This window comes from Brachyhypopomus gauderio, chromosome 18 (genome assembly GCF_052324685.1).
Source record: "Brachyhypopomus gauderio isolate BG-103 chromosome 18, BGAUD_0.2, whole genome shotgun sequence".
Taxonomy (NCBI): Eukaryota; Metazoa; Chordata; class Actinopteri; order Gymnotiformes; family Hypopomidae; genus Brachyhypopomus; species Brachyhypopomus gauderio.
In genome coordinates, this window is record NC_135228.1 from 7381207 (window position 1) to 7408288 (window position 27082).

The window sequence follows — 27082 nt, forward strand, 5'->3', positions numbered from 1 at the left end:
CAAGACTCACTCAGTTTGCAAACCGTTGATGTAAACTTGTATATAGTATATATCCCCCATACTCAAATAGCGGCCCACGGGCCACATCCGGCCCGCGGGCTTTCTATTTCTGGCCCATGAGCTGTTTTGAAAAGTGTTTTTTTTTTTTTTTTTAGGAATCTTTTTTTTTTCAATCGCTCTATCTGCTCTTATTTTGAAATCACGCACCGCGATCTCAAGACGATGCCGGGGATGCCTGGGACATTCGCTACCATCCCCCCCCCCCCCCCCCCCCCCCCCCCCCCCCCTAACCCGAAAGTTAGTGAAACTTGGAAAGTGAAACACTTTCGTTCAACTGACAAATTCCGTTTTTTTCTTTACACATAATCAGTTTGAACTTTGTGATTAATTTTGTTTTGAAAACTATTGATCTTTTTTTATTTATACTAAATATTAAATGACATACGAATCTTTGCGACACCCACTGGCAGAAAAGAGAATTACTGTGTTGGCTATCAGGTTTGCTTTTTATCTTACAGATGTAAAGTCTACCTCAGTTTTGCTTTAATGTGTCCTATGTTTACAAAACACTGCACATAATTGAAACATGTTATTCACCAGAGGGTAATTCAGCATGTGAGCTTTTTTGCATGAAACTTGTTTAAATAATGTTGAAATAAAATGTTTAAATGTAGCATATTTTTCTCCTAGTCCTTATTTTAAATATGTCAAAAAAAATTTAATAATTATTGATATGGACAGATATGAAATGCTTATATCGTGATGCAGTTTTTAGCCATATCGCCCAGCCTTAATTGGTGTATGTTAATGTAGGGTAGTGTGTGATACTATGGTGCAGTGTGCTGAGTACAATTCAAACCAACGATTTCCTGTTCAGCATAGAAATTTACCTTCATGATATAAAGTAGCATAGATTCACAGGTTGGAACTGAATGTCACCATAAACTGTGAATGAATTTGATTTAAAAGGCTTCGCCGAGTGTTGCATCCCAGCCACGTAGAGATTGATAAGGTCTGTGTCATAGTGTTTAAAATGAGGAGGAATTTTTATTGTAGGCCCCTACATACGTGTCATTATAATAACGGTTTAGGAAATGGTCCAAGGAACTGGAGTCTCCAATGTGTCCTTACTGTGAAACATACTATGAAACATTCGATTATGGTTCTGTAAGGGTATATATTACTCGACTGGCTGATGAGGCAGTCTCCTAACAGAATGTCCACTTGTGAAAAAAGGGAGGCAATAGGGTAGGGTAGTGATCCTTCTTGCTGTTGATTCTAGGATATGATCAGAGGTGTCAATTCCAGGTTCAGAAAGTAAAAGTCCTCACCAGGATTTTGCTCAGGCTTCCTGGATTGTGTTGATTCCACTAATTTTACCTGGATTGCACTAATTAGAAAATCTAGCAAGCTTGAGCAAAATCCTGGTGAGGACTTTTACTTTCTGAACCTGGAATTGACACCTCTGGATATGATGTTGGTGACCACATCGCCCACTGACCCTTTCACAGCGTTTTTAAAATGAGGCTTTGCTATAGAGAATCCTCTTTTGATAACAGGGATCACCATCATAAAAGGAGGTTCCGTGGAACCCTAGAAGACCATTTCACTTTGAAATGTTGTGGAGTTAAGATGAACAGACTAGACTAATGTTGGAATGCTAATCTTACTGAACAGTTATAGAGAAAAAACTCTATAGAAACAGGAATTTCCCTCTGGGATCAATAAAGTATCTATCTCTATCTAATTCCAGATTGGCACACTGAGAGACAGCATATAAATGCATGCAAAGTTTAATTTGAGGTGAATGGAATGCCCATCTGTGACCCTTCAAAGTCACTTCTTATTTTATATCAGATGTGGTGGCTTGCTACAGAACAAGGTGCTGGCAAATTTTTAAATAACAAAACAAAAAGCCAAACCATATGCTGAAGTTATTTATCAAAGAGAAATGTACAAGCAGTAAATAGATCATATCTTAAGCTCACATAACATTGATAAAATGTTTCATCATACCTTACACAATACTAGAACATTGTTATACTACACTGCTTATATCATCAGTAGGGCACAGGAGAATGGGCACCTGAATGGTTAAAGAATGGTACTCCTCTACCATCCTACTGTGGCCTTTGTGTACAGTACCCCTTATAACCAGGGTTAAGGTCACACTGAGATATTAGTATCTAAATCAGTATTGACCCAAATCTCAGTCCCTGTCCATTTCAGTATCTGCATGTTTGGGTGTTTGAAAGCTAGCCCAGCTCACCGAAGACTTCACTGGGCAGGTGTGTACATCTTTACACAACTGACAAGTTGAGTCAGGATATAGATAAAAAATGGGGATCGGGAGTTCATTTTCTTAAAGTTCCTTATGTGAGAGATCATCAACACAACTGAGCAGCAGCAAAAGGAAAAACACAGATCTGTAAGGTGCATGATTGAGCCTAAATGGGTCTAAATGCGTTATGGCCCGTTAATAGCGTCATTAATCCACTGTCTGATGGAGGCAGAACAGACATCCAGGAACTTTGAGCCAAATACTTTCACTCCATAAACAAAATCAGATCCGCCTTCTCTCCTCAGAAGGGGCCCACCAATATCCTCCTTCATGTAGAAAGAGAGGGAAGAGAGAGAGAGAGAGAGAGGTGGTAAGGTACATAAAAAGTATTATTAATATGATTAGTACATAGCACTAATCTAAATTTGTGTTTCTTCTGCTCAAACATATACAGTGTTATTGACCAGATCTATTTGGATTAGAGTAAAGACAAGATTAAATTAGGTGGATTATCCAGACCTGTAACTGTACAGCTGTTGACTTCATGTTTTATAGAAATGTTTATTACCTCATCACCCAGCAGACCAAAAGTCCAGCAGCTATAGCAGGATAGAGGAGGCTACAGCAGGATAATTTCCTAGGACCACTGTGTCAACAGGAGAAAAGTCTTGGTGGCCATGTCTTACCGGACAGGAGAGGAAAGGACTGACACTACCAATGGCTATGGCACAAATGAACATTCCAGAACGTTCTTCCCTTTTGTCATAGCAAGCAGTGACTTTTCGGTCCACGCAATGTAGACGCACCCCGTCTAGAAAGGAGAGGGGGAAAAAAAGAGAGTTGATTACTACGAGTTGTACTGTGTCTCTTGTTGCAGGTCAATGACAGCCTCTCACAGAGTGCCAGGAGCATGGATCCGACGTCCGGACGTCTGCAGGGTGGTGGTGGAAGTCGGGCAGGGGTGATGTTACTCATAGGCTCTGGAAGCTTAAGAAGCATAAGATCCAACTCATCTGAACTGTTGCTGAACTTCATGATGTTGTCGTGAGGAATGATTTGAACTTTGTCACACGATCCCCGAGAACAGGATCCAAATTTCACTTCTAAAGGTATTCTAGAGAGAGATGAAGTAAAATTTTATATATAATTTTTTCTATAAATGCAATTCTGTATAATACATAACCAAATACTAGGAGAAAGCAAAAACCATTTAATTTGGTATTTTGAATTATTTCTACATAAAATGTGAACCAGTCATGTTCTACATTACTCTTAGGAAGTATATAAAGTATTATGGAGTTACACACCATTCACTACTAGGTCTCCTCTAGGCCTCTTTAAAGTACCCATAACCTCTCCAGACACAAAAAAAGGGACAAAAGACTTGGGCAGTCTTAGGAGCTCTGTAACGAACCCACGCAACCTAAACTTGGACTTAAACATTCAGGACTTAAACGGGTGACTTGCTGCTGTCCTTGACCAAGGTTTATGAGAGAAAGGACACACAAGTTCTATATGAAATCCTGTCTTGTCTGGGCAACATTTGAAAAGTTAATACAAGGTATTAGCATATAGTGCCAGTATTCTGTGGTTGGTTTTTCCTACCTCATCAAAATGTCACAGATTAGAGAACGGTATAGATGTAGTATGAAGGATGGTAGGAGTATTTAGCTCTATGGAATATACCACTAAGACAGTAGCACACACTTTGCCATGTATGGTGCGTTGGGTGCTTTAGGAACACACCAAAACACAAAAGTCTCTGTTGACTTCCGATAATACATGTGAAAAAACAGTGTCATATTACAAATCAACCAAACCTACTTCTACCAAAAACTGTATACCCCACAGAAACAAACTCCCCCATAATGTATTGCACAACGCCCTCATTGTATATTTGCCTTGATCCATGATCAAGGATGTGAGTGTTACAACTGCACACTGACTGATTCATTGAGCACTACACACATACCGGACCACTGAGATCTAGACCTGTACGCAGCTTATGACCTACAGTACCTGGATGCAGGTTCAAAGTAACAGTTGGCATGTGTCAGAACCCATTGTTCATGTATCAGTGTTCCACTGCAGGTGTGGTCGGTCTCCACGAATGTGGGCGCATCCTCCATCCAACGGTGGATCACAAGTGCTCGGTAGGGGTAGTTGAGGCTCTTGCACTGCCGACCCATAGGCTTGCACACATAGGAAGCAGCTCCTGGTAAAATGTTCATGCACAGTGCATTGATTCCCAAACATATGTTGCCCAATCCTGCTCTTCGAAGCTGCATTCAGTTTAATTTTTGTTTGGAATACTTTGTGTTTTATCACTTAATAACACTTACTAACATTATTAATAATAATAATAATAATAATAATAATAATCTTTATTTATATAGCACCTTTCATACATACATGCAACTCAAAGTGCTTTACAGTATAAATAAAAGAAACATAAGAAGACAAAAAGAAAATGTTAAAGAAATTAAAGTAAAATAACATAAAATGTAAAAAAGTAAAGTAAACAATATAATAAAAAAGTAAAGTAAATAAAACTAATTAAGATAAGTAAATATAAGAAGATAAAAATAAAATATTAAAATTAAAGATAAAAAGAAATAATTAAATAAAGTGACAAATTATAAAATAATAGACTAGAATTTCTTAACTAAAAGCAGATCTAAACAGGAAAGTTTTGAGACTGTTCTTGAAACTATTCAGGGATGAAATGCATCTGAGCTCTTCAGGAAGAGAATTCCAGAGCTTTGGGCCATAGTGGCTAAAAGCACCCTCGCCAATCTTTAATCGGCATCTAGGAATCACCAGTAGATTACTGTTTGAAGACCTCAGAGACCTGACTGGAACATATCTAACCATCATTTCACTGAGGTAAAGAGACCATGAAGACATTTAAAAACCATGACTAGAACCTTAAAATCTATCCTAAAGCTGACAGGTAACCAGTGCAGTGAGTGGAGTGCAGGTGTAATATGATCTCACTTTCTCCTGCGGGTCAGAACCCTTGCAGCCGCGTTCTGAACTCGCTGTAGGTGCGAAATAGAGCTCTTTGGAAGAGCAGATAGAACAGCGTTACAATAATCTAGCCTTGATGTGATAAATGCATGGACAAGTTTTTCACTGTCAGCAGGAGTGAGCATATCCCGGACCTTAGCAATGTTTCGAAGGTGAAAATAAGCTGTCTTGCATGTAGTCATGATGTGTGATTTGAAGCTGAGCTCATTATCAAAGGTGACGCCCAGGTTCTTAACACATTGTCTGGCATTCAGATTCATTTTATTTAAATAGGTCTGGACATCATTCCTTTGTGAATCACTGCCAAGAACAAGAACCTCTGTCTTCTGTTTATTTAATTGCAGAAAATTGTCAGACATCCATGTCTGTATATCATCTATGCAGTCAAACAGTGAGCAAATTGATTTTAGGGCTTTAGGTTCTAGAGAAATGTAAAGTTGAGGTTCATTTAAAGTTCATTAAAAGGTTCATTTAAAGTTCATTAAAACATAATCATGAAGAAAGAAAGAAAAATGAAAATATATTTATTGGTGAAAGTCCTGGGTTCTGAAATCAGCCAAAAAGAAAGTTTCTATGAGGTGGCAGAGGCTACATGAGGCAGATCTTCAAGGGGTTTGGAGATGGAAGGTGTGTGATTGATGTTGGCTTGTAGCAAGTGATTCATAATGATTTCATATATAATCTTTTTCTTTCTTTGTCCTATTTTCTGAAGCCATATGCCAAGAAATCTGGCACACTTAAGCTTTGGAGTTTAATATTTCAAAGTTTATAATGTGAAAAATGTGTTGCCTTTGATTAAACCTGAATCAAAGTGACAACACTGATTTATGAAAAAGTCTGACTGCATCCATCATTGTCTCCTATAGACTGCAAGTAGGAAAAATAATAGAAACATAATAGGATATTTAAGTTCTTAGCCAAACACCGACATGGCCATGCAGAGAATATGAGAAACTCACCATATAGACGGGTGTCAAAAGTATTCACATTCATTACTTGGGTGGAACTTAAAGTATTGATTCAATCTTTTTACTCAAGTAAAAGTACTGGTTTCAAAACTACTTAAAGTATAAAAGTAAATATAGGGCACTACTCCACCTCCCCCAAAAAACATTTTTCTAAAAGCCATAATGCAATAGGGATGCAATAGGTGAACTGTTTCAGCCGCATATTAAAACAAATTAAACATTAAAACAAATGCATTTTATTAAAATGCAAATTTATGAAAATCATATTGTCACGCGAGGAAGGATCAATCAGGGAGTGGTACAGCACACAAAACATTTATTACCATGACGAAAAATATACAGATGACAAGACAAAAAACCTACAAGAGAGTGCTTTTGATATAGGCCTACAGGTGATTAGCTGGTGCTTAGGTGCGACATTTCGATCAAGTTCTCAAGTCTCTGCCATGAATAGCTCACCAAGCTACTTATGTCATTGCTGGAGTGTGAATTGACATGTGCGATGGATGTGCAGTAGGACCTAGCCACTAGGGTGCACACACCAGTGTATTTTAGTGCCGGTCCCAAGCCTGGATAAATAGGGAGGGTTGCGTCAGGAAGGCATCCGGGCATCCGGTGTAAAAACTGCCAAATCAAATGATGCAGATCAAAAATAGAAATTCCAGACCGGATCGGTCGAGGCCCGGGTTAACAACGACCGCCACTGGTGCTGTTGTCCAACAGGGCATTAGTGGAAATTAGACTACTGTTGGGACAAGGAGGAGGAGGAGGAGGAGGAGGGGGGGGGATAGTTCTGAAACTGAAGGAGAGGAGGCAGAGCAGGAGGGTGTAGGTTAGAGTTGGTACGTTGAATGTGGGCTCTATGACAGGTAAAGGGAGAGAGCTAGCTGATGCGATGGAGAGGGGGAAGATAGATATACTGTGTATACAGGAGACCAAGTGGAAGGGGAGCAAGACCAGGAGCATTGGTGGTGGCTTCAAACTCTTCTATCATGGTGTTGACAGGAAGAGAAATGGAGTAGGGGTAATCCTGAAGGATGAGTTTAGTAAGAGTGTAGTGGAGGTAAAGAGTAAGTGACAGGGTGATCTGTGTAAAGTTAGAGATTGATGGGGTGATGATGAATGTCATCAGTGTTTATGCTCCTCAGGTAGGTTGTGATGTGGAAGAGAAAGAAAAATTCTGGAGAGAGTTAGATGAAGTTGTTTTGCAGGCTCCTAAAGAAGAGTGAGTGGTTATTGGAGCAGATTTAAATGGACATGTTGGTGGAGGGAACAGTGGTGTTGAGGAGGTGTTGGGTAGATATGGTGTTAAAGAAAGGAATACGGAAGGACAAATGGTGGTAGATTTTGCTATAAGGATAAAGATGGCTGTAGTAAACACTTACTGGTAACGTATAAGAGTGGGGGAAGATGCACACAGGTAGACTATATCCTCTGTAGGAGACGAAACCTGAAAGAGGTTAGTGATTGCAAGGTGTTACCAGGGGAGAGTGTAGCTAAACAGCATAGGATGGTGATATGTAGGATGGTTTTGGAGGTGAAGAAGAGGAAGAGAGTGAGAGTGGAACCTAAGATCAGGTGGTGGAAGTTAAAGGACGAGGACTGTGGTGTAAAATTCAGGGATGAGGTATGGCAGGTACTGTGTAATGGTGGTGGTGTTCTGGATACCTGGGATGAGACTTCAAATGTAGTGAGGGATGTGGCTATAGGAAGGTACTTGGTGTGACCGCAGGACAGAGGAAAATAGAAAAGGAGTCATGGTGGTGGAATGAGGAAGTTCAGGAAAGTTTGAGAGGAAAGCGGTTGGCTAAAAAGAATTGGGATTTCAAGCGAGATGAAGAAAGTAGACAGAGGTACAAGGAGATGTGTCGTAAGGCAAAGAGAGCAGTGGCAGAAGCTAAAGAGAAGGCATATAGCAAGCTGTATGAGAAGTTGGACACTAAGGAAGGGGAAAAAGGATCTGTACAGATTGGCCAGCCATAGAAACTGTGATGGGCAGGATGTGCAGCAGGTTAGGATGATAAAGGATAAAGGTGGAAATGTGTTGTCTGGTGAGGAGAGTGTCTTGGGAAGGTGGAAGGAGTATTTTGAGGAACTGATGAATCAAGAGAATGAAAGGGAAAGAAGGTTAGAAGAGGTAGAAGTTGTGAATCAGGAAGTGCCCCAGGTGAGCAAGGAGGAAGTAAGGGCTGCAATTTGGAGAATGAAGTTTGGTAAAGCAGTTGGACCGGAAGATATTCCAGTGGAGGCATGGAAATGTTTGGGAGAGACAGCAGTGGAGTTTTTGACTGGGTTATTTAACAGAACCTTGGAAGGTCAGAAGATGCCTGAGGAGTGGAGACAAAGCATAATGGTACTGATTCTCAAGAATAAGGGCAATGTTGAGAGCTGTAGTAATTACAGGGGAATAAAGTTGATCAGTCTCAGCCTAACTATCTGGGAAAGAGTAATGGAAGCTAGGCTTAGAGGAGAGGTAGAGATCTGTGAGCAGCAGTATGGATTCATGCCAGCTAAGTGCACCACAGATGCTGTTTGCTTTGACAATGTTAATGGAGAAGTATAGAGAAGGACAGAAGGAGTTACATTGTATGTTTGTTGACTTGGAGAAAGCTTATGATAGTGTACCGAGACAGGAGCTGTGGTATTGTATGAGGAAGTCAGGAGTAGCAGAAAAGTATGTGAGGGTAGTGCAGGATATGTATGAGAACAGTGTGACAGCAGTGAGATGTGCAGTAGGAATGACAGGTGGGTTTAAAGTGGGGGTAGGACTACATCAGGGATCAGCCCTGAGTCCCTTCCTGTTCGCAATTGTCATGGACAGACGAGGTTAGGCAGGAGTCCCCTTGGACTATGATGTTTGCTGAGGACATTGTGACCTGTAGTGAGAGTAGGGAGCAGGTGGAGGTGAGCTTGGAAAGATGGAGATATGCTTTGGAGAGCAGGGGAATGAAAGTGAGCAGGAGTAAAACAGAGTACATGTGTGTGAATGAGAGGGCAGGTACAGGTACAGTTACAAGGAGTTGATTTGGTGAAGGTTGATGAGTTTACCTACTTGGGGTCGAGGGTACAGAGTAATGGATGAAGTGAAAGAGGGGTAAAGAAGAGAGTACAGGCAGGGAGGTGTGGATGGCATAAAGTGTCTGGGGTGATCTGTGATAGAAGGGTGTTGGCTAGAATGAAAGAAAAATCTAGGACAGTAGTGAGACCTGCTATGTTGTATGGACTGGAGACAGTGGCAATGACAAAGAGACAGGTGAGGGAGATGGAGGTCTCTGAGATGAAGATGTTGAGATTCTCATTTGGAGTGATGAGGAAGGAAAGCATCAGAAATGAGTTTATTAGAGGATCAGCACATGTAGCATGTTTTGGAGATAAAGTTAGAGAATCGAGATTGAGATGGTTTGGACATGTACAGAGGAGGGAGGAGAGGTATATTGGTAGGAGGGTCTTGAGGGTGGAACTTCCAGACAAGAGGAGGAGAGGTAGACCTAAGAGGAGGTTTATGGATGCAGTGGTAGAGGATATGAGAGTGGCTGGTGTGTCAGTGGAGGACACTCAGGACAGGGCCAGATGGAGGAGTTTGATCCGCTGTGGCGACCCCTAAACAGGAATTGCCGAAAGAAGATGATGGATGTGCAGTAGGGTGTGGGAATGGTGCATGTTTATACTTCTGATCCCACCACAATCAAATCCACTTTTTCTGGATGTCGCAATTTATCTGGATGGTTTTTTAACGATGACAAGCCAGACTGAGAACAACCCAAAATGAATGAGTAGAAAGCACAGATAATTGCGCGAAAATTTAAGGAGTAGAAGTAAAAAGTCAGATTAAAAAATAATTACTTCAGAAACGTATAGATACCCCAAATTTCTATTTAAGTAAGGTAACGACATATTTGTACTTTGTTACTCCACACCTCTGCCAAAGAGGACATATGAAGGTTTCGTTCTGCATAATCTTTTGTATGGTGCCTTCAAGATCTAACAAATGACCAAAACACAGAGCTGGTAGTGATACGTGTAAAGCATGAATATCCCTCTACACTGTAAAAAGTGTATTTGAGCAGGAGTTCAAGTAATGTAATTTTTTGAGTCAGTTTTATTCAGTTTCCTGCTTTAGTGATGCTAATCTAATTTTGTGGATTGTATCAACTTAAAAATGACACCATGTTACCACAACCTGCGATTCTCAGTTCAGTAAAAGCATGTCAATAACGTTTCTTTTGTGCGTCTGACATCATAACGTTAACGCCATGACGTCCATGTAATTTCTAGATTTTACCCCCGCAATTTTTTGTACCGTGACTCGAAAAGAAGGTATGTCTAATACAAGACAAAAACGATATTTTTGTATTAATATGTAAAATTAGATGTAAAATGATGCACGCCGATTTTTGTTTACATTGTATTGTTTGCGTTTCCGTGAAAACTTGCTCAACCAAACCAGATATAGGGTTGCCAACTTTTCAAGATCGCTTGGAGTGAGATTTGAACCTGGAGGGGGTGGAGAGTTGTTGACGGGGGTGGCGAACGTAAATTGTTACCGGGGCGGTGTAAAATGGACACAAATTAAGTATTATATCGCATTGAGTAGTATCTGCCTCATCCGTCTGTAATTCTGTGTTGACTGTGCCTGTAACGATGTTAACCTTGTGCAGTTTGGTTGCCCCTATGATGTGTTTGATACCATGTTTCTGCCCTTTTACGCTACTGGACTGTCCTGTGTGTGGTCGCCGGGATGGCTGACCTCTTGGGGGGGGGGTTTGGCTGTGTAGCGTCGGGCCAATGGGGGGGGGGGGGGGGGGGGGGGGGGGGGTGCCAGAGGGTGACGTCATTACCCATGAGCCCTTGCGGCTCCAGCCCTGTTGTGCGTACTATGTGGTGTTTATGTCTGTATAGTGTTATTAATGATTATTAATTGTGTGTTATTAGTTAAGTCTCCCCGGTCCATCTTTTTATGTACATATGCATTATCTTACTTCACCCTCCATGTATGTGTAACGTTGCCGTCTTCATGACCTCCCCATGTGTTTCATGTGCAAGCCCAACCTAATTTAGGTCTCATGTTGTATGAATTTTGCCTGTGGGTGCTGGTTTTATTGAAAGTGAAGAATAAAACCTCTGTTCTGTGGGAGAATGGACTTGTCTGCAGCGTATTTCTCCCAAGTCACAATGTTGTATGACTGACTGGACATATTTGTTTAAAATAAAATGATCCAAATGATACATTTTAAGTGCATAGTATGCTTTAATGTTATTAAACCTTTCCTGAAACTGTACTGTTGAGTTGTGAAGGACCGGTATTTGACTTTTCAGTAACGCTAATAATTGAATTGGAAAACTGTGAAAAGTTGACTTGCCTTAAAATTAATTCGTATTAATGCAAATTGTTAAAAAAAAAAATATGTTCATCTAACACAGGGGTGGCCAACCCGCGGCTCACGAGCCGCATGCGGCTCTTTGCCTGGTTTCATGCGGCTCCCCAGCCGGTCCGCAAGCTCACCTGCACAAACGGGGCGACACACTGCTACATTTTCGTGGTGCGCAGTTAGTTTACAAGCCTAGCGAGCCGCTAATACTTTTAAAACCGGCGTAGTGGAAAACACGCATTTGACTGTCTTCACAGCTAATAATTTACACTCGCCACCCCCCCCCCCCCCCCCCCCCCCGCTCAACAGATTACACTCGCCCATGTACGATGTGGCTCTTTGCCGTAACACAGTAAGAAAAGTGGCTCTTGGTCTATGACGGGTTGGCCACCCCTGATCTAACATGTTAACTTGATTTGAAGAAACTTAATTCATTTGCGTGTTACCAATTGAAGTTGTTACAACAATTCACTTTTTACAGTGTATGGCATGGTGTAGCCCTCAGGCAACAAACCACTATTTCTCCCCCCACACTGCCTCTTTAAATTTTTTTTTGGTAAAACATCACATTTTAAATCAGCTGATAAGTCTGGCACCAATAAAATTTGATCTGGGTGTGGGTGTGTCTTTCACCTGGGGGTGGAGCACTCGTTTTTTGGAGCATAGCATGCTTGGACACACAACTAGCAAAAGGTAAGATAAACTTCACTTTTTAACATGTTTAAATGTTTTAAATTTGTATTTAAAAATATTGTGATGTGCATGAATATGTGAAAAAGCATTTTTGATTGAGTAAAGACACTTTCTCTTTATCTATATTCTAAAATTTAGGTTTTTCATTCATTGCCTCAGGGCAACATTGCACAGTTAGACCACTTTAGTTTGAACAATGACATGTTCATGGATGGAGATGTGCAGGGACTCAGTTATTTACATCACATTGTTTTTGCTGTCCTATCAACTATTACTCACAGGACAAGGATGCAAGAACATGTTATGGGTGTAAGGAACATGATCCATCAGTTAGGGTCATACCTTAGGACAGTGAGATTGAGGACAGTGATGGGGAAATTTTGTTTGAGGGAGATTTAGATGATGATGGTCCAGTCAAACTGAACATCCTGTATGCAATGAGAGAGAGAGAGAGAGAGAGAGAGAGAGAGAGAGAGAGAGAGAGAGAGAGAGAGAGAGAGAGAGAGAGAGAGAGAGAGAGAGAGAGAGAGTGCGCATCAGCGGGCGACGGGAGTTGTATATGACCTATTGTAATTTTTATGCTTCCTGGTTTCTTTTGAAAACGGATGAAGATGAAAATGAAGATGATAATGATGTATCAGAGGAAAGTGTTCCACACATACCTTGGTGGAGAACACACCACAATCCCAACATCACTAATTAACCAGAATTGCAGGCCAGCCTTCCAAAATCAGACAATATTGTGTTCCCATATCAACACTTCCAGATATTTTTTCTGAAGGCATTCTGGAAGTAATTGTAGAGCAGTCAAATTTACAGGGGTTGGACAATGAAACTGAAACACCTGGTTTTAGACCATAATAATTCATTAGTATGGTGTAGGGCTTCCTTTTGCAGCCAATACAGCGTCAATTCGTCTTGGGAATTACATATACACGTCCAATACAGTGGTCAAAGGGACTTTAAGCCATTCTTCTAGTGGCCAGGTCACTACATGATGCTGGTGGAGGAAAAGGTTTCCCAACTCTTTCCTCCAAAACACCCCAAAGTGGCTCAATAATATTTAGATCTGGTGACTATGCTGGCCATGGGAGATGTTCAACTTCACTTTCATGTTCATCAAACCAATCTTTCACCAGTCTTGCTGTGTGTATTGGTGCATTGTCTTCAGGAAAGAATGTTTAAACCACTGGATGCACATGCATTGCAATATTTTGAGCAAAACTCTTACCCTGCTAATTGAACATTCACACTCTGCTCTTACTGGTGCAATGTGCAATTAATGAAGGTTGGCCACCAGGCTGGTCCAATTTAGCCATGAAACCTTCCACACTAAAATGACAGGTGTTTCAGTTTAATTGTCCAACCCCTGTATATGCCATTCAGTGTGATACCAACAAACCCTTAACCTCACTACTAAAGAACTGGAGCAGTTCATGGGTACAGCAGTGCTTTGTGCTTTCCAAAAAAAAGTGAAACATTGATTCAATCTGTACCCCACAGGAACGAACATTCAGAAACACAAACACACATTGCAGCTAATTTCTAACTCACTGATTGATAAACCATTTGTGGAATTTGTGAAATAAAACTTCTATTGTGATTAATACTTGTTTGTATCTCATTGCACTTATATGAAAATTACAGAAAGGGGGGGGGGGGGAAATTTTATTATTTATATATTATAAGGGACCCCTAATCTAGCAAATACTAGAATGAAAAAAATGTTTTCCTCCTAAAATAAAAATTCATGCCATAGAGGGATATGACAATTTAAAAAAATTATTTCCACTTGAAGTGAACAAATATGACAGATTTATAGCTGTGAAGTGTGGAAATCTGTTAGACTAGACCTCTTGACTGCAGGTGAGTTCAAATGCAGAGACGTATCAAACGATAAAAAAAACAATACTAAATAAAATATGATATGAATGCCATGACATCCCAGAACACCCCGATTTTTGAAAAGCTTGCCACGCCCCTGCATCAAATGTACAGTCGTATGCTCTTCGGTGCTTAGTTTAGTGTTTATTAAAGCAATTTTTCTGAGTATTTGTTAAGTTAAAGGGAGGTTTTTGCTCATGCCGATAATCATGCACGTTTCATGTTTATTTCTTAAAAGCACGTCCAATGGCTAGACTTGTGAAGCTAGGATAATAATACTACATCAGTCTGCTGCTAACTGCTAGAAATAGCTGTATAGTCGCATACATGTTTTTTTTAGAATTGGAGTATGAACGAGTAGAGGAGTAGAGATATTGCTACTTTGCCTTGTTACCATTTAATGGACGTCTGAGCGTTTACATTATCATTACATGGAGATTACGTTATCAATATGTTTACATTTGTAAACGTATGTTTAGATATGCGCGTGACATTTTGTGCACATTTCAGCACAATTACATGTTTATTTTTTCCGTACAATAACAGCCAGCGATGGCAGACGTAAACTAACTAAAATCAGATGTTGTCAATCTATCCTTTACGCTTTCAAAAGAGAAATCGCATAGGCCTATATGGTTTGCGGACGTGTTTAAAATTGGATTTGAGAAGACCTTTCTCCTACCTGTTGTCATAAGCAGTAGATTCAGAAACATAAACGTCTCCATTTCGCTTTTTGAAGAAAATGTTGAAAAGTGCCTAACAAGGACCGCACGTAGAAAGTAGAACAAGTGCGTCACGCGTTTTTAATGGTCAGCTGTTTAGGAATTTGTTCTCGTTACTTTATCTGGTCTTTCCTATCCCTGATGAATGCATTTACTCACCTGCTGTGGTAGGCGTGCACACACGTCTGATGGGTTGTTTGGCAGTGAATCACCAAGTATCGAAATGTTTTCACACATAAGAAATAAAAAAGACCAAAAATAATTTTTATATGTTTAATTGACTTCTGTCTGTTAATACTTTCCTGCGTGTGTTTCTTCGTGGGATTTAAAGTGGATATTGTTAACAATTTTTGTACTTAAGTTAGATGCTCCCTCTACTTATGTGAGATGGTTAACAGTCTTCAGATCTGTTGTGATCTGTACAGTCACCTACAGACCCACCAGTTACACAGCAGTGCAGTCAGATTTACGACCAACATTACTGTGGAGTTGTATCAGGAAATGCTTAACAGACAGGGCTAAAATCCTCTCATAACTTCCCCTCTGGCTAAGCTGAGCTATGAGTCAGACTTACTGAATCAAAGCTTGCTTGGTTTTGTCTTAATTAGATTTCATGAAGGATGTGTAAATGCAAGTTGTGTTTAGTCTTGATGTGGACTCGTCGTTTGGACAGCAAATAAAATGGCCTGAGTCTGGAGTGCTGAGGTGTTATTGGCTAGGAGCAGGGCTGAGATGCTCAAGTCAGGAATCCTGGAAGATGCATTTTACTGAAGCAGTTGAGTGTTACGAACATCACAGTGATAAACCCAGGCTCATATCATCACAATGTAACAGGATATTCAAAAACTCTTAGCTAGAACTGATAGTGTCTAGTGCCAAATACAATCAGACTCTGTCTGGTTACATGATATAAATTAAAGGGAATGCTTGGTGTAACAAAGAACAGCGCAATAGTGACCAAAGGAATGCTTCTGAGATGGTGTGATGTTAGTATGAGATATGAAAATTTTAACAAGAATCCCCTGTTCACCTTCTGAATTTTGTGAGGCTTTCAGTTCTCTGTAAACTGTATGATGACTACATTCAGAGTTTGCATTTTTATTAAGCAGATTTTTACATGTTCATTATACTTTCAGTAGAATAGTAATCTTACTCCTGCACTTTTGTAATTGTCTGCACTGTAATGTTAGTCTATGTGAACTATATGTACACCAGTGAGAAAGCTCTTTGTTAAGTTTTACTGGTGTTATGATTGATTTGAATAGCTGACAATGTCTGACAAGCAAAGTCAAGAAACACTTACATTTACAGCTAACTCAGTGATTACACTGTTAAATTTTAGTTAAAGTCTGTGTAAAATGGATTTATTAATTGTTTTTTTACAAAGCAAAGTCTGACAAGCAACTTTACAAGTGTCCTAGTCCAAGCCCTCAGTGAAAAAAACAAGTGACAGCGGGGAGAGACAGTGGCAAGTTTCTTCCCCTGTTAGAGGAAGAAACCTTGAGTTAGATGAATAAATCTCTTAAAGGACGGACTCAATTTGGTAGCCTCTCTTCCTCTGGTCAAATCCAGACAGCACAAAGAACAAAATAAACAGTAGAGCTCTGTATTGGGTTCACAGAAGTCTGAAACCCTCCAGGTGTAGGAACAACTCACCAAATATGTAAAATATTGTTCATGTTATGATTTCATTTTCCTAATGCATTCTTTCAAATTCCTTTATATGTATCCAAGACATAGGTTCAATCTAAGCCTACACCCAAAAAGGTTTTCCAGAGCTGAATCCACATGGTGTAAACCAAGTTCAGGCCCTGTATTTTAATTCACCAAGTGAAACTTGGTTGAACTATTTACCACTAGGTGGTAGGCAAGTGCCATTTAGAAACCAGGAAACGACAGTTTTGCTAATCGAATATTTTCACATCCCAGAGCTGATGACCCCACACTAGGTACATTTTGCTGTTGTTTCCCCTCTAACCATCCAGATTATGTGATAAAGTTTTTCCTCAGCTCAGTCAAAGTGCATGACCAGGCCATGTGCAAGAATGCACAGAGCTGAAAGGGTGTTGATATTGTGCTAATCATTGTGTGTGTGTGTGTGTGTGTGTGTGTGTTGGTATTCATCACGTTGTGGGGACAACAATCTGTTTACACAGTCACGTCATGGGGACCTCTTGCAGTATGGGGACCAAAAATCAGGTCCCCATAAGGGAAACCCTTTTAAATGAATACAGGTACTATTCTGAATATGCCTATGGGTTTTTTAGAAAAAGCCCATACCACATGTTAACCAGTCAGTGTGTGTGTGTGTGGAGTGCTCAGTTTCGGCCCCTTTAGTTTCTGCCTGGTACTGCACTTCCTGCTCCACACACACACATGTTCCAAATATGGTAGTGTACCGCCCACTTTTTCCAAATATGGTTATGTACCGCCATTCCTTGTGTGGTCCTCATGAGGAATGATTTCAGCCACAAGCGGACATTTACAGTGTTAAAAACAGCAATCTACCTGACGAACAAGAAAGAATATTATTTGCAAGAGATGCCAGCTGAGGAGCTAAGAACTCAGAGGAGCAAAGGTACAACAGGTAAGCATATTTGTATGACAAATTGCTATTACCAGTGTTCATCCATTAAATTAGGCTAATGCATTTGCAGGATATGTAGGCTGAATGTAGGCCTTGAATGTTTTACTGTTTTTCTCCAGTTAGTCACAATTCAGAGTGAACTTTATGCTAAGTTTCCTCAATTGGGAGAAAGCTAGCTAACATTAACTAGATAGACTACATAGCTGGTTACATAAGCTAGACTTTTTTATCTATCTGTTATGCTAGCTAGGTTAGCTAATGTAGCTATATTTTTCTCCAGTTAGCTAGTGTTAGTCACAATTCAGAATGAACTTTATGCAAACTCTTCTTAACACTAGTCCTCCTAGTCCATGTAGCCCACTATATAATATTTGTAGTAATCGAACACTTTCTGTTTCCGTGTAATTAGCAAAGAAATTATATGGCACGATTAGCTTGATGCTAATGTTATATGGGAAATCCCATAGACTTGCTAGCGGAAATTAGCATTATGATGCCGTTGCTAATTTGCTTTCTAAAACATCAAGTACACCTTACTTTCTCATGTAGGAGCATCAAAGCACTTGAATCTTGCTCATTGTACATTTCTTATACTATCTATCTATCTATCTATCTATATTTGTGTTAGAAGCATTTGATAGAAGCATTTGTGTTTCTGCTTGTTTGTGATCTAAACAGCAGGCTTGAATCTTGCTCTTTGTACATTTCTTATACTACCTCTCTATCTATCTATCTATCTATCTATCTATCTATCTATCTATCTATCTATCTATCTATCTATCTATCTATCTTTGTGTTAGAAGCATTTGATAGAGATATTTGTGTTTCTGCTTGTTTGTGATCTAAACAGCAGGCTTGAATCTTGCTCTTTGTACATTTCTTATACTATATCTATCTATCTATCTATCTATCTATCTATCTATCTATCTATCTATCTATCTATCTATCTATCTATCTATATTTGTGTTAGAAACATTTGATAGAAGCATTTGTGTTTCTGCTTGTTTGTGATCTAAACAGCAGGCTTGAATCTTGCTCTTTGTACATTTCTTATACTACCTCTCTATCTATCTATCTATCTATCTATCTATCTATCTATCTATCTATATTTGTGTTAGAAACATTTGATAGAAGCATTTGTGTTTCTGCTTGTTTGTGATCTAAACAGCAGGCTTGAATCTTGCTCTTTGTACATTTCTTATACTACCTCTCTATCTATCTATCTATCTATCTATCTATCTATCTATCTATCTATCTATCTATCTATCTATATTTGTCTATCTATACACCACAATGTAGTACACGTAAATTCTAATAACAATGAAATGCTATATTTATAGAGTGATTGTGAGATATTGAGAATTATAGCATGCATACAGTCACAGCCAGGGAATATAAAACCTGGACATGATTTGGCTAGTCAATGTTCCTAAAACAATGAGTAAAACAGTTTAGACATTGAGCTAACTTAATATAAACTGCAGGGAGGTTTACTGCATCATTTGAGTGGTAACTGTGTAAGTGTAATGTAAATGTAAAAATGTAAATGTTCCATATTTGTCAATTGTGATTTTTCACCACAATCGAAATTTGTCCTTCGCTTTTTACCCATCTGTGCAGTTAGAATACACACACACACACACACACACTAGTGATTACTAAGGGGCTGTGGTGCACACATGCCCAGAGTGGTAGGCAGCCCTAGCCCTGCGCCCAGGGAGCAGTTGGGGTTAGGTGCCTTGCTCAAGGGCACCTCAGTCATGGCCTCAGGCCTGGGAATTGAACCCAGTACCCTCTGGTCACAAGATCAGTTCCCTATCACAGGACCATGACTTTGCTATGTGCTCTACCTCTTTCAGTGGCAAACACCACCTTTATGTTTGGTAGTTAGTAACCCTGTTAACAATGGGCATGTTAAGACAAGCACTGGACAATACCATACTGTATAGTGTATAGACTATGCCATGGACATAGTGCAGAGTAAAAAGAAAAGGTGTGTGTTTACATCATGTGAAGTGAGCAACCCATATGAAGTTATAGGCTACAACATTTTTTTAAATAGCTCACAATATTAAGTTGACTAATTTGATTTATATTTGAGTCTCGTCTATTCAAAGGATTTTCAGTGGCGATACTAGTCTAAGAGAATGAGAAGTCATAAATATCCAGTTCCTTTGCTTTTGATTGTATAATCATATAGCTAATAAGTTCAAAGTCCCAAATTGTATCTGAATCCAATACAAACCAAGTTTTGCTGAAATTTCTCTCTACAGTTTGAAATGGCCCCCTTGAGCATGCCATTTCATCGCTTTAGTTCAAAGACTGACAAAATTATGGTGAAGCACATCAACGAAATGAAAATTCATGCAAATTAGAGGTGAAGCACATCAATGAAATAAAAGGTAGTTAACAACTAACACAATCAATAATTGATGAACATTTAAACTTTGATTTTGTGGAAATATTTTCATATTGGTATTTCTCTTTTTTTCTTTATGTATTGATTCCTCTGAAAAAGACGGGTCATTTTGATGGCACAGATATCCAAACTATAGGATGAAAAAGACGATGTTAATTGAAACCCGCACCTTTGTTTGTTTGCTCTTAATGATAACAAAGAAGGAAAAGAAATCACCTGTGGAGTGATGACTATGGAGGTGAAGACCATCCATGGACAACCCAAGTATGTTGCACAGTACACAGTATACGAAATAGCTCAGTGTTGTAGAAAATAACAGGATTGTAGTTGAATGGACTACATCCATATATCTTCCTGAATATCTTTATTCAGGAAGCACACCTTCATTGAGTGTCAATAGAAGCTGTTAAAATTTTTTGTCTAAACAAGTGGTCATTTTATGTACCATTAATATCAATTTGACCATTTGGATTCAATACTTAATACCATTTGCTTACATAATATTCTAAAATGCAGGCAGAATTTGGTTGGATAGGCTGAAATATATACCTATGAATTAGGATTTTTTTCTCATTTGAACAAGTGATCAATCTATTTACATGTTATGCAGCATTTATATCAAATTTATAGTTTAGTTTCCTATTCTAAAGTGTTGTACATATGCAATGTGTTTTTCAGATGACCAGCATGACGGTTGATGAATAATTTGCATCCTTCCCTCCTTCCAAAGAACCAGAACGATGATTGCGCTCACCCAATCAACACTTATGAACAGGTAAAATTGTGTTTGCCACTTCAAGTTTAACTCTGCAGTCTTTCTTTGTCATATTTTTGTGTTTCAGGTTCTTTAAAAGGATGAAGGAAGACTTTTGTGGTGGCAATTTAGTATAAATCATTACACCAAACATTTGAATGTAATGCATCTTCAAGTGTGGCAGTAGAGGGATGTTTAGGGCAAAATTTAACCTTCACAGTGATTTCTTTCTTGGTTAATTATCACTCTTTTCTGGACACTGACGGCGTCCCCACAACACACGTTCTACACTGCAGTAGAACGTGTAAATCTCTGTGGAAACTGTGTTGAAAAATTGGGCAAAACGAGTCCCCACAAGGAACTGTAATACCTTGTGTGAAATGTCCCCACAAAGCCTGATGTATTCAAGATGTGTGAATGCAGGCAGAATTTGGTTGGACAGGCTGAAATTTACTATGAATTAGGATTTTTTCTCATTTGAACAAGTGATCAATCTATTTAGATGTTATGCAGCATTTATATCAATTTTATAGTTTAGTTTCTATTCTAAAGTGTTGTACATGTGCAATGTGTTTTTCAGATGACCAGCATCACGGTTCATGATGAATAATTTGCATCCTTCCCTCCTTCCAAAGAACCAGAACGATGATTGCACTCACCCAATAACACTTATGAACAGGTAAAATTGTGTTTGCCACTTCAAGTTTAACTCTGCAGTCTTTCTTTGTCATATTTTTGTGTTTCAGGTTCTTTAAAAGGATGAAGGAAGACTTTTGTGGTGGTAATTTAGTATAAATCATTACACCAAACATTTGAATGTAATGCATCTTCAAGTGTGGCAGTAGAGGGATGTTTAGGGCAGAATTTAACCTTCACAGGGATTTCTTTCTTGGTTAATTATCACTCTTTTCTAGACACTGACGGCGTCCCCACAACACACGTTCTACACTGCAGTAGAAAGTGTAAATCTCTGTGGAAACTGTGTTGAAAAATTGGGCAAAACGAGTCCCCACAAGGAACTGTAATACCTTGTGTGAAATGTCCCCACAAAGCCTGATGTATTCAAGATGTGTGAATGCAGGCAGAATTTGGTTGGACAGGCTGAAATTTACTATGAATTAGGATTTTTTCTCATTTGAACAAGTGATCAATCTATTTAGATGTTATGCAGCATTTATATCAATTTTATAGTTTAGTTTCTATTCTAAAGTGTTGTACATGTGCAATGTGTTTTTCAGATGACCAGCATCACGGTTCATGATGAATAATTTGCATCCTTCCCTCCTTCCAAAGAACCAGAACGATGATTGCACTCACCCAATAACACTTATGAACAGGTAAAATTGTGTTTGCCACTTCAAGTTTAACTCTGCAGTCTTTCTTTGTCATATTTTTGTGTTTCAGGTTCTTTAAAAGGATGAAGGAAGACTTTTGTGGTGGTAATTTAGTATAAATCATTACACCAAACATTTGAATGTAATGCATCTTCAAGTGTGGCAGTAGAGGGATGTTTAGGGCAGAATTTAACCTTCACAGTGATTTCTTTCTTGGTTAATTATCACTCTTTTCTAGACACTGACGGCGTCCCCACAACACACGTTCTACACTGCAGTAGAAAGTGTAAATCTCTGTGGAAACTGTGTTGAAAAATTGGGCAAATCGAGTCCCCACAAGGAACTGTAATACCTTGTGTGAAATGTCCCCACAAAGCCTGATGTATTCAAGATGTGTGAATGCAGGCAGAATTTGGTTGGACAGGCTGAAATTTACTATGAATTAGGATTTTTTCTCATTTGAACAAGTGATCAATCTATTTACGTGTTATGCAGCATTTATATCAAATTTATAGTTTAGTTTCATATTCTAAAGTGTTGTACATATGCAATGTGTTTTTCAGATGACCAGCATCACGGTTGATGATGAATAATTTGCATCCTTCCCTCCTTCCAAAGAACCAAAACGATGATTGCGCTCACCCAATCAACACTTATGAACAGGTAAAATTGTGTTTGCCACTTCAAGTTTAACTCTGCAGTCTTTCTTTGTCATATTTTTGTGTTTCAGGTTCTTTAAAAGGATGAAGGAAGACTTTTGTGGTGGTAATTTAGTATAAATCATTACACCAAACATTTGAATGTAATGCATCTTCAAGTGTGGCAGTAGAGGGATGTTTAGGGCAGAATTTAACCTTCACAGGGATTTCTTTCTTGGTTAATTATCACTCTTTTCTAGACACTGACGGCGTCCCCACAACACACGTTCTACACTGCAGTAGAAAGTGTAAATCTCTGTGGAAACTGTGTTGAAAAATTGGGCAAAACGAGTCCCCACAAGGAACTGTAATACCTTGTGTGAAATGTCCCCACAAAGCCTGATGTATTCAAGATGTGTGAATGCAGGCAGAATTTGGTTGGACAGGCTGAAATTTACTATGAATTAGGATTTTTTCTCATTTGAACAAGTGATCAATCTATTTAGATGTTATGCAGCATTTATATCAATTTTATAGTTTAGTTTCCTATTCTAAAGTGTTGTACATGTGCTATGTGTTTTTCAGATGACCAGCATCACGGTTCATGATGAATAATTTGCATCCTTCCCTCCTTCCAAAGAACCAGAACGATGATTGCTCTCACCCAATCAACACTTCTGAACAGGTAAAATTGTGTTTGCCACTTCAAGTTTAACTCTGCAGTCTTTCTTTGTCATATTTTTGTGTTCCAGGTTCTTTAAGAGGAGGAAGGAAGACTTTTGTGGTGGTAATTTAGTATAAATCATTACACCAAACATTTGAATGTAATGCATCTTCAAGTGTGGCAGTAGAGGGATGTTTAGGGCAGAATTTAACCTTCACAGGGATTTCTTTCTTGGTTAATTATCACTCTTTTCTAGACACTGACGGCGTCCCCACAACACACGTTCTACACTGCAGTAGAAAGTGTAAATCTGTGTGGAAACTGTGTTGAAAAATTGGGCAAAACGAGTCCCCACAAGGAACTGTAATACCTTGTGTGAAATGTCCCCACAAAGCCTGATGTATTCAAGATGTGTGAATGCAGGCAGAATTTGGTTGGACAGGCTGAAATTTACTATGAATTAGGATTTTTTCTCATTTGAACAAGTGATCAATCTATTTAGATGTTATGCAGCATTTATATCAATTTTATAGTTTAGTTTCTATTCTAAAGTGTTGTACATGTGCAATATGTTTTTCAGATGACCAGCATCACGGTTCATGATGAATAATTTGCATCCTTCCCTCCTTCCAAAGAACCAGAACGATGATTGCGCTCACCCAATCAACACTTATGAACAGGTAAAATTGTGTTTGCCACTTCAAGTTTAACTCTGCAGTCTTTCTTTGTCATATTTTTGTGTTTCAGGTTCTTTAAAAGGATGAAGGAAGACTTTTATGGTGGTAATTTAGTATAAATCATTACACCAAACATTTGAATGTAATGCATCTTCAAGTGTGGCAGTAGAGGGATGTTTAGGGCAGAATTTAACCTTCACAGTGATTTCTTTCTTGGTTAATTATCACTCTTTTCTAGACACTGACGGCGTCCCCACAACACACGTTCTACACTGCAGTAGAAAGTGTAAATCTCTGTGGAAACTGTGTTGAAAAATTGGGCAAAACAAGTCCCCACAAGGAACTGTAATACTTTGTGTGAAATGTCCCCACAAAGCCTGATGTATTCAAGATGTGTGAATGCAGGCAGAATTTGGTTGGGCAGGCTGAAATATATTATGAATTAGAATTTTGTTCTCATCTGAACAAGTGATTGGTGTATTTGCATATATTTAGGGCAGAATGTTTTTTCACAGGGATTTTTTTCTTGGTTAATTATCACTCTTTTCTGGACACTCACGACGTCCCCACAGCACACTTTCTACACTGAAGTGTGTAGAAACATTGGACAAAATGGGTCCCCACTAGGAACTATAATACTGTGTGTGAATTGTTCCCACCAAACCTCATGTATTCAAGATGTGTGAGCACAGGTAGTATTTGGTTGGGCAGGCAATCTTTTTTTCTTTAAGATTTCATAAAATCCCCTTTCATTAACTGAGTAGAATCTGTGTGCTGGGAAAAATTACATTTTGAAGAGGTAGAGGAATATTTTTCAGTCTACTTACATGCTGTGCACCATATGCATCAGAGTAACATTCTGAAGAATTGTACGAAAAAAAATTTAGACTTAACTGGCTCACACAAGGAACTGTAATATTGTGTTTTATCATGAACATGAAGTGTTTAAGTCTTTTTTCAAAAGTCTGTTCAGCTGTTTTTGTTTAATTTCATGTGAAACATTCAATACCATGTTTCTATTGCTTTTATTTATAGATTGCAACAGAGTTTCAAAATGACAATGAGATTTTTATTCCAAGATTAAGAAGAAAGAAAAGTATCATGGTACGTTGCGATTACGTGGGAAACAAACTTAGTTAAATTATTTTTTGTCAATTATTCATTGGATTATGTTCTTTAAATGACAAGAGCCTCTAAATGACGTATGGTCTCTAAATGACAAGAGAACAGTACTTGTCAGGTCTGACTACAATGTAAAATCTAAAACTATTCAGTTCATAATAATGTAGTAACAATAATGAATGATGAATAATGAATAATAATGAACATAATAATGTGAAATGTTGTGCTTTCAGACTTGTTCAATATACTGATCAGTTTTTACATCTCTGCAATTTACTTTATTATAAGCATATTACATATTCCTTTTTTAGATGGAAGATGTGGATCTCGGAAGACTGGTGAATCATTTGACACTTCATCAGAGAGTGCAGAAGATTATATTGCAGATACCACTTCTGAAAATGACAGTGAAACCAGCACTGTACTCAGACCAAGGACAAAACATCAGTCTGTTAATATGCTAGATCAGAGGTCACCAACAGGCGGACCGCGGTCCGGATCCGGACCCGAACGCAGTCCTGTCCGGACCCAATCTCATTCCTGATTAACTGGATACGGACCCAAATGCCATCCCATCCGGACCCAGAATAAATTGTTAAAAATATTTCTTAATTTTGACGGGAGAATTAATTTTAAACCGGAGCATTTATTTCAGCTCTATTGAAAAAAACACTCCGTCACGAGTGTTACGTTCGCCAAACCCCCCACACAACAACTTACGTTCGCCACCCCCCATCCCGTCTCCCGGACCGCTGGTCAGAGCTATCTGCCAAATTTGGCCCGCGGAACAATATAGTTGATTACCCCTGTGCTAGATGTTTCTGCCTCAATGAGATTTCCTGTCTGTGACACCACAACTTCAGACAATATGACCTTTGACAGTCACAGCATCATTACATCTAATGTCAATGGAACAGAAGAACAAGTCAGTCAACATAAATTACACCATAGTCATCTCTTCTTCTGCTGTTGATGGTATGTATGGATTTACATGTACTTTTGAAGTACTACATCTTTTGTACTATTTTAACTTTCTTGCTTTCAGTGAAGTCCCAGCGTGTAAAAGAGTTTCAGCACTATGTAGTTTGTTAGATAAATAGCTACCTAATGTCTGTATGGGAGACAGTTTGTGGGATCATTTCTTGTCATTACATTGTGTGTACATAGAATGTGCATATCATTAGGGGCATACATATTTATTGACTGGAAGGTACAATGTCAATAACAAAATAACACACACACATCTAGCGACACGTAGACTCAAACAACGACGAGCACAGGACACTGCGCGAACGCACATTAAATAGACAAACCACATACACCTCACGTGATGACGAGACGAGCCACAGGTGAGACAGATGAACACTAGACGTAACCGCACCCACGGAGATCCACAGACGCAGACGAGTAGACACAGACAACATAAACACACGCCCAAAAGGGAGGGGTCGGGGACCGTAACGTGACAGACTCCCCCACCAAGGGCACTACCCGTCCCGGGGTGCCAACAGGACTAAATGCCTCGAACCCACGTCGATGGGCGGATCTGAAGCGCTCAGTCCTGCGTCTGGGAGATGACCACCCTCGGTGTAGAGTCCGCCACGAACAGCCTAGAACACCCTCCCTGGGAAGACCAGGGAAAACACGTTAGACAGACACACTGGGACATTCACGAACACACAAACAGGAACATTCACACACAGAGGCACGAGAGGGAAAAGGGGATTCGGTAAACACACGGGGATAAACACGAACACAAGGACAGACAGACATGTAAACAGAGCCAGGCTTCGCACCTGGAGGAGAGCTGCCAGTGGGGAGAACCCAGGAGCTGCAGGCGCTGCGGTGGGCGGTCTTCTCCCCACCCTCGCTGCAAACCCTCCACTGGGTGCGGTGTGGCTGGCGGATACTCCTGCAGCCCTCTCTGTGAGCACGCTACT

At 39.4% G+C, this 27082-nt stretch overlaps 1 protein-coding gene and 2 long non-coding RNA genes across 7 annotated transcripts; 2 read left to right on the forward strand and 1 right to left on the reverse strand.

Annotated features, from left to right (window-relative positions):
- Nucleotides 1-1924: 1924 nt before the first annotated feature.
- On the reverse strand, nucleotides 1925-15331 carry LOC143482077 (thrombin-like enzyme CPI-enzyme 2). Of its 5 annotated transcripts, none has more exons than XM_076980339.1 (6): nucleotides 15107-15121; nucleotides 12684-12769; nucleotides 4301-4496; nucleotides 3178-3395; nucleotides 2968-3092; nucleotides 1925-2607 (listed from the first exon to the last, which is right to left on the reverse strand). In XM_076980339.1, the coding sequence occupies exons 3-6, from the start codon at nucleotides 4468-4470 to the stop codon at nucleotides 2467-2469; spliced, it is 654 nt and encodes a 217-aa protein (XP_076836454.1). In that variant the 5' UTR covers nucleotides 4471-4496; nucleotides 12684-12769; nucleotides 15107-15121; the 3' UTR covers nucleotides 1925-2466. The 5 variants fall into 5 exon arrangements, with proteins under 5 accessions (XP_076836454.1, XP_076836453.1, XP_076836455.1 ...); XM_076980338.1 differs by lacking the exon at nucleotides 15107-15121 and adding an exon at nucleotides 14908-15083; XM_076980340.1 differs by lacking the exon at nucleotides 12684-12769 and having other exon boundaries at nucleotides 15107-15331.
- A 1759-nt stretch (nucleotides 15332-17090) lies between these two features.
- Nucleotides 17091-21386, forward strand: LOC143482022 (uncharacterized). Its single transcript, XR_013122121.1, has 5 exons — nucleotides 17091-17534; nucleotides 19808-19936; nucleotides 20053-20217; nucleotides 20632-20728; nucleotides 21288-21386. It is a non-coding gene; the product is annotated as an uncharacterized LOC143482022 (long non-coding RNA).
- A 2534-nt stretch (nucleotides 21387-23920) lies between these two features.
- LOC143482103 (uncharacterized) lies at nucleotides 23921-25863 on the forward strand. The gene is made up of 3 exons (XR_013122132.1): nucleotides 23921-24023; nucleotides 25056-25124; nucleotides 25454-25863. It is a non-coding gene; the product is annotated as an uncharacterized LOC143482103 (long non-coding RNA).
- Nucleotides 25864-27082: the final 1219 nt, after the last annotated feature.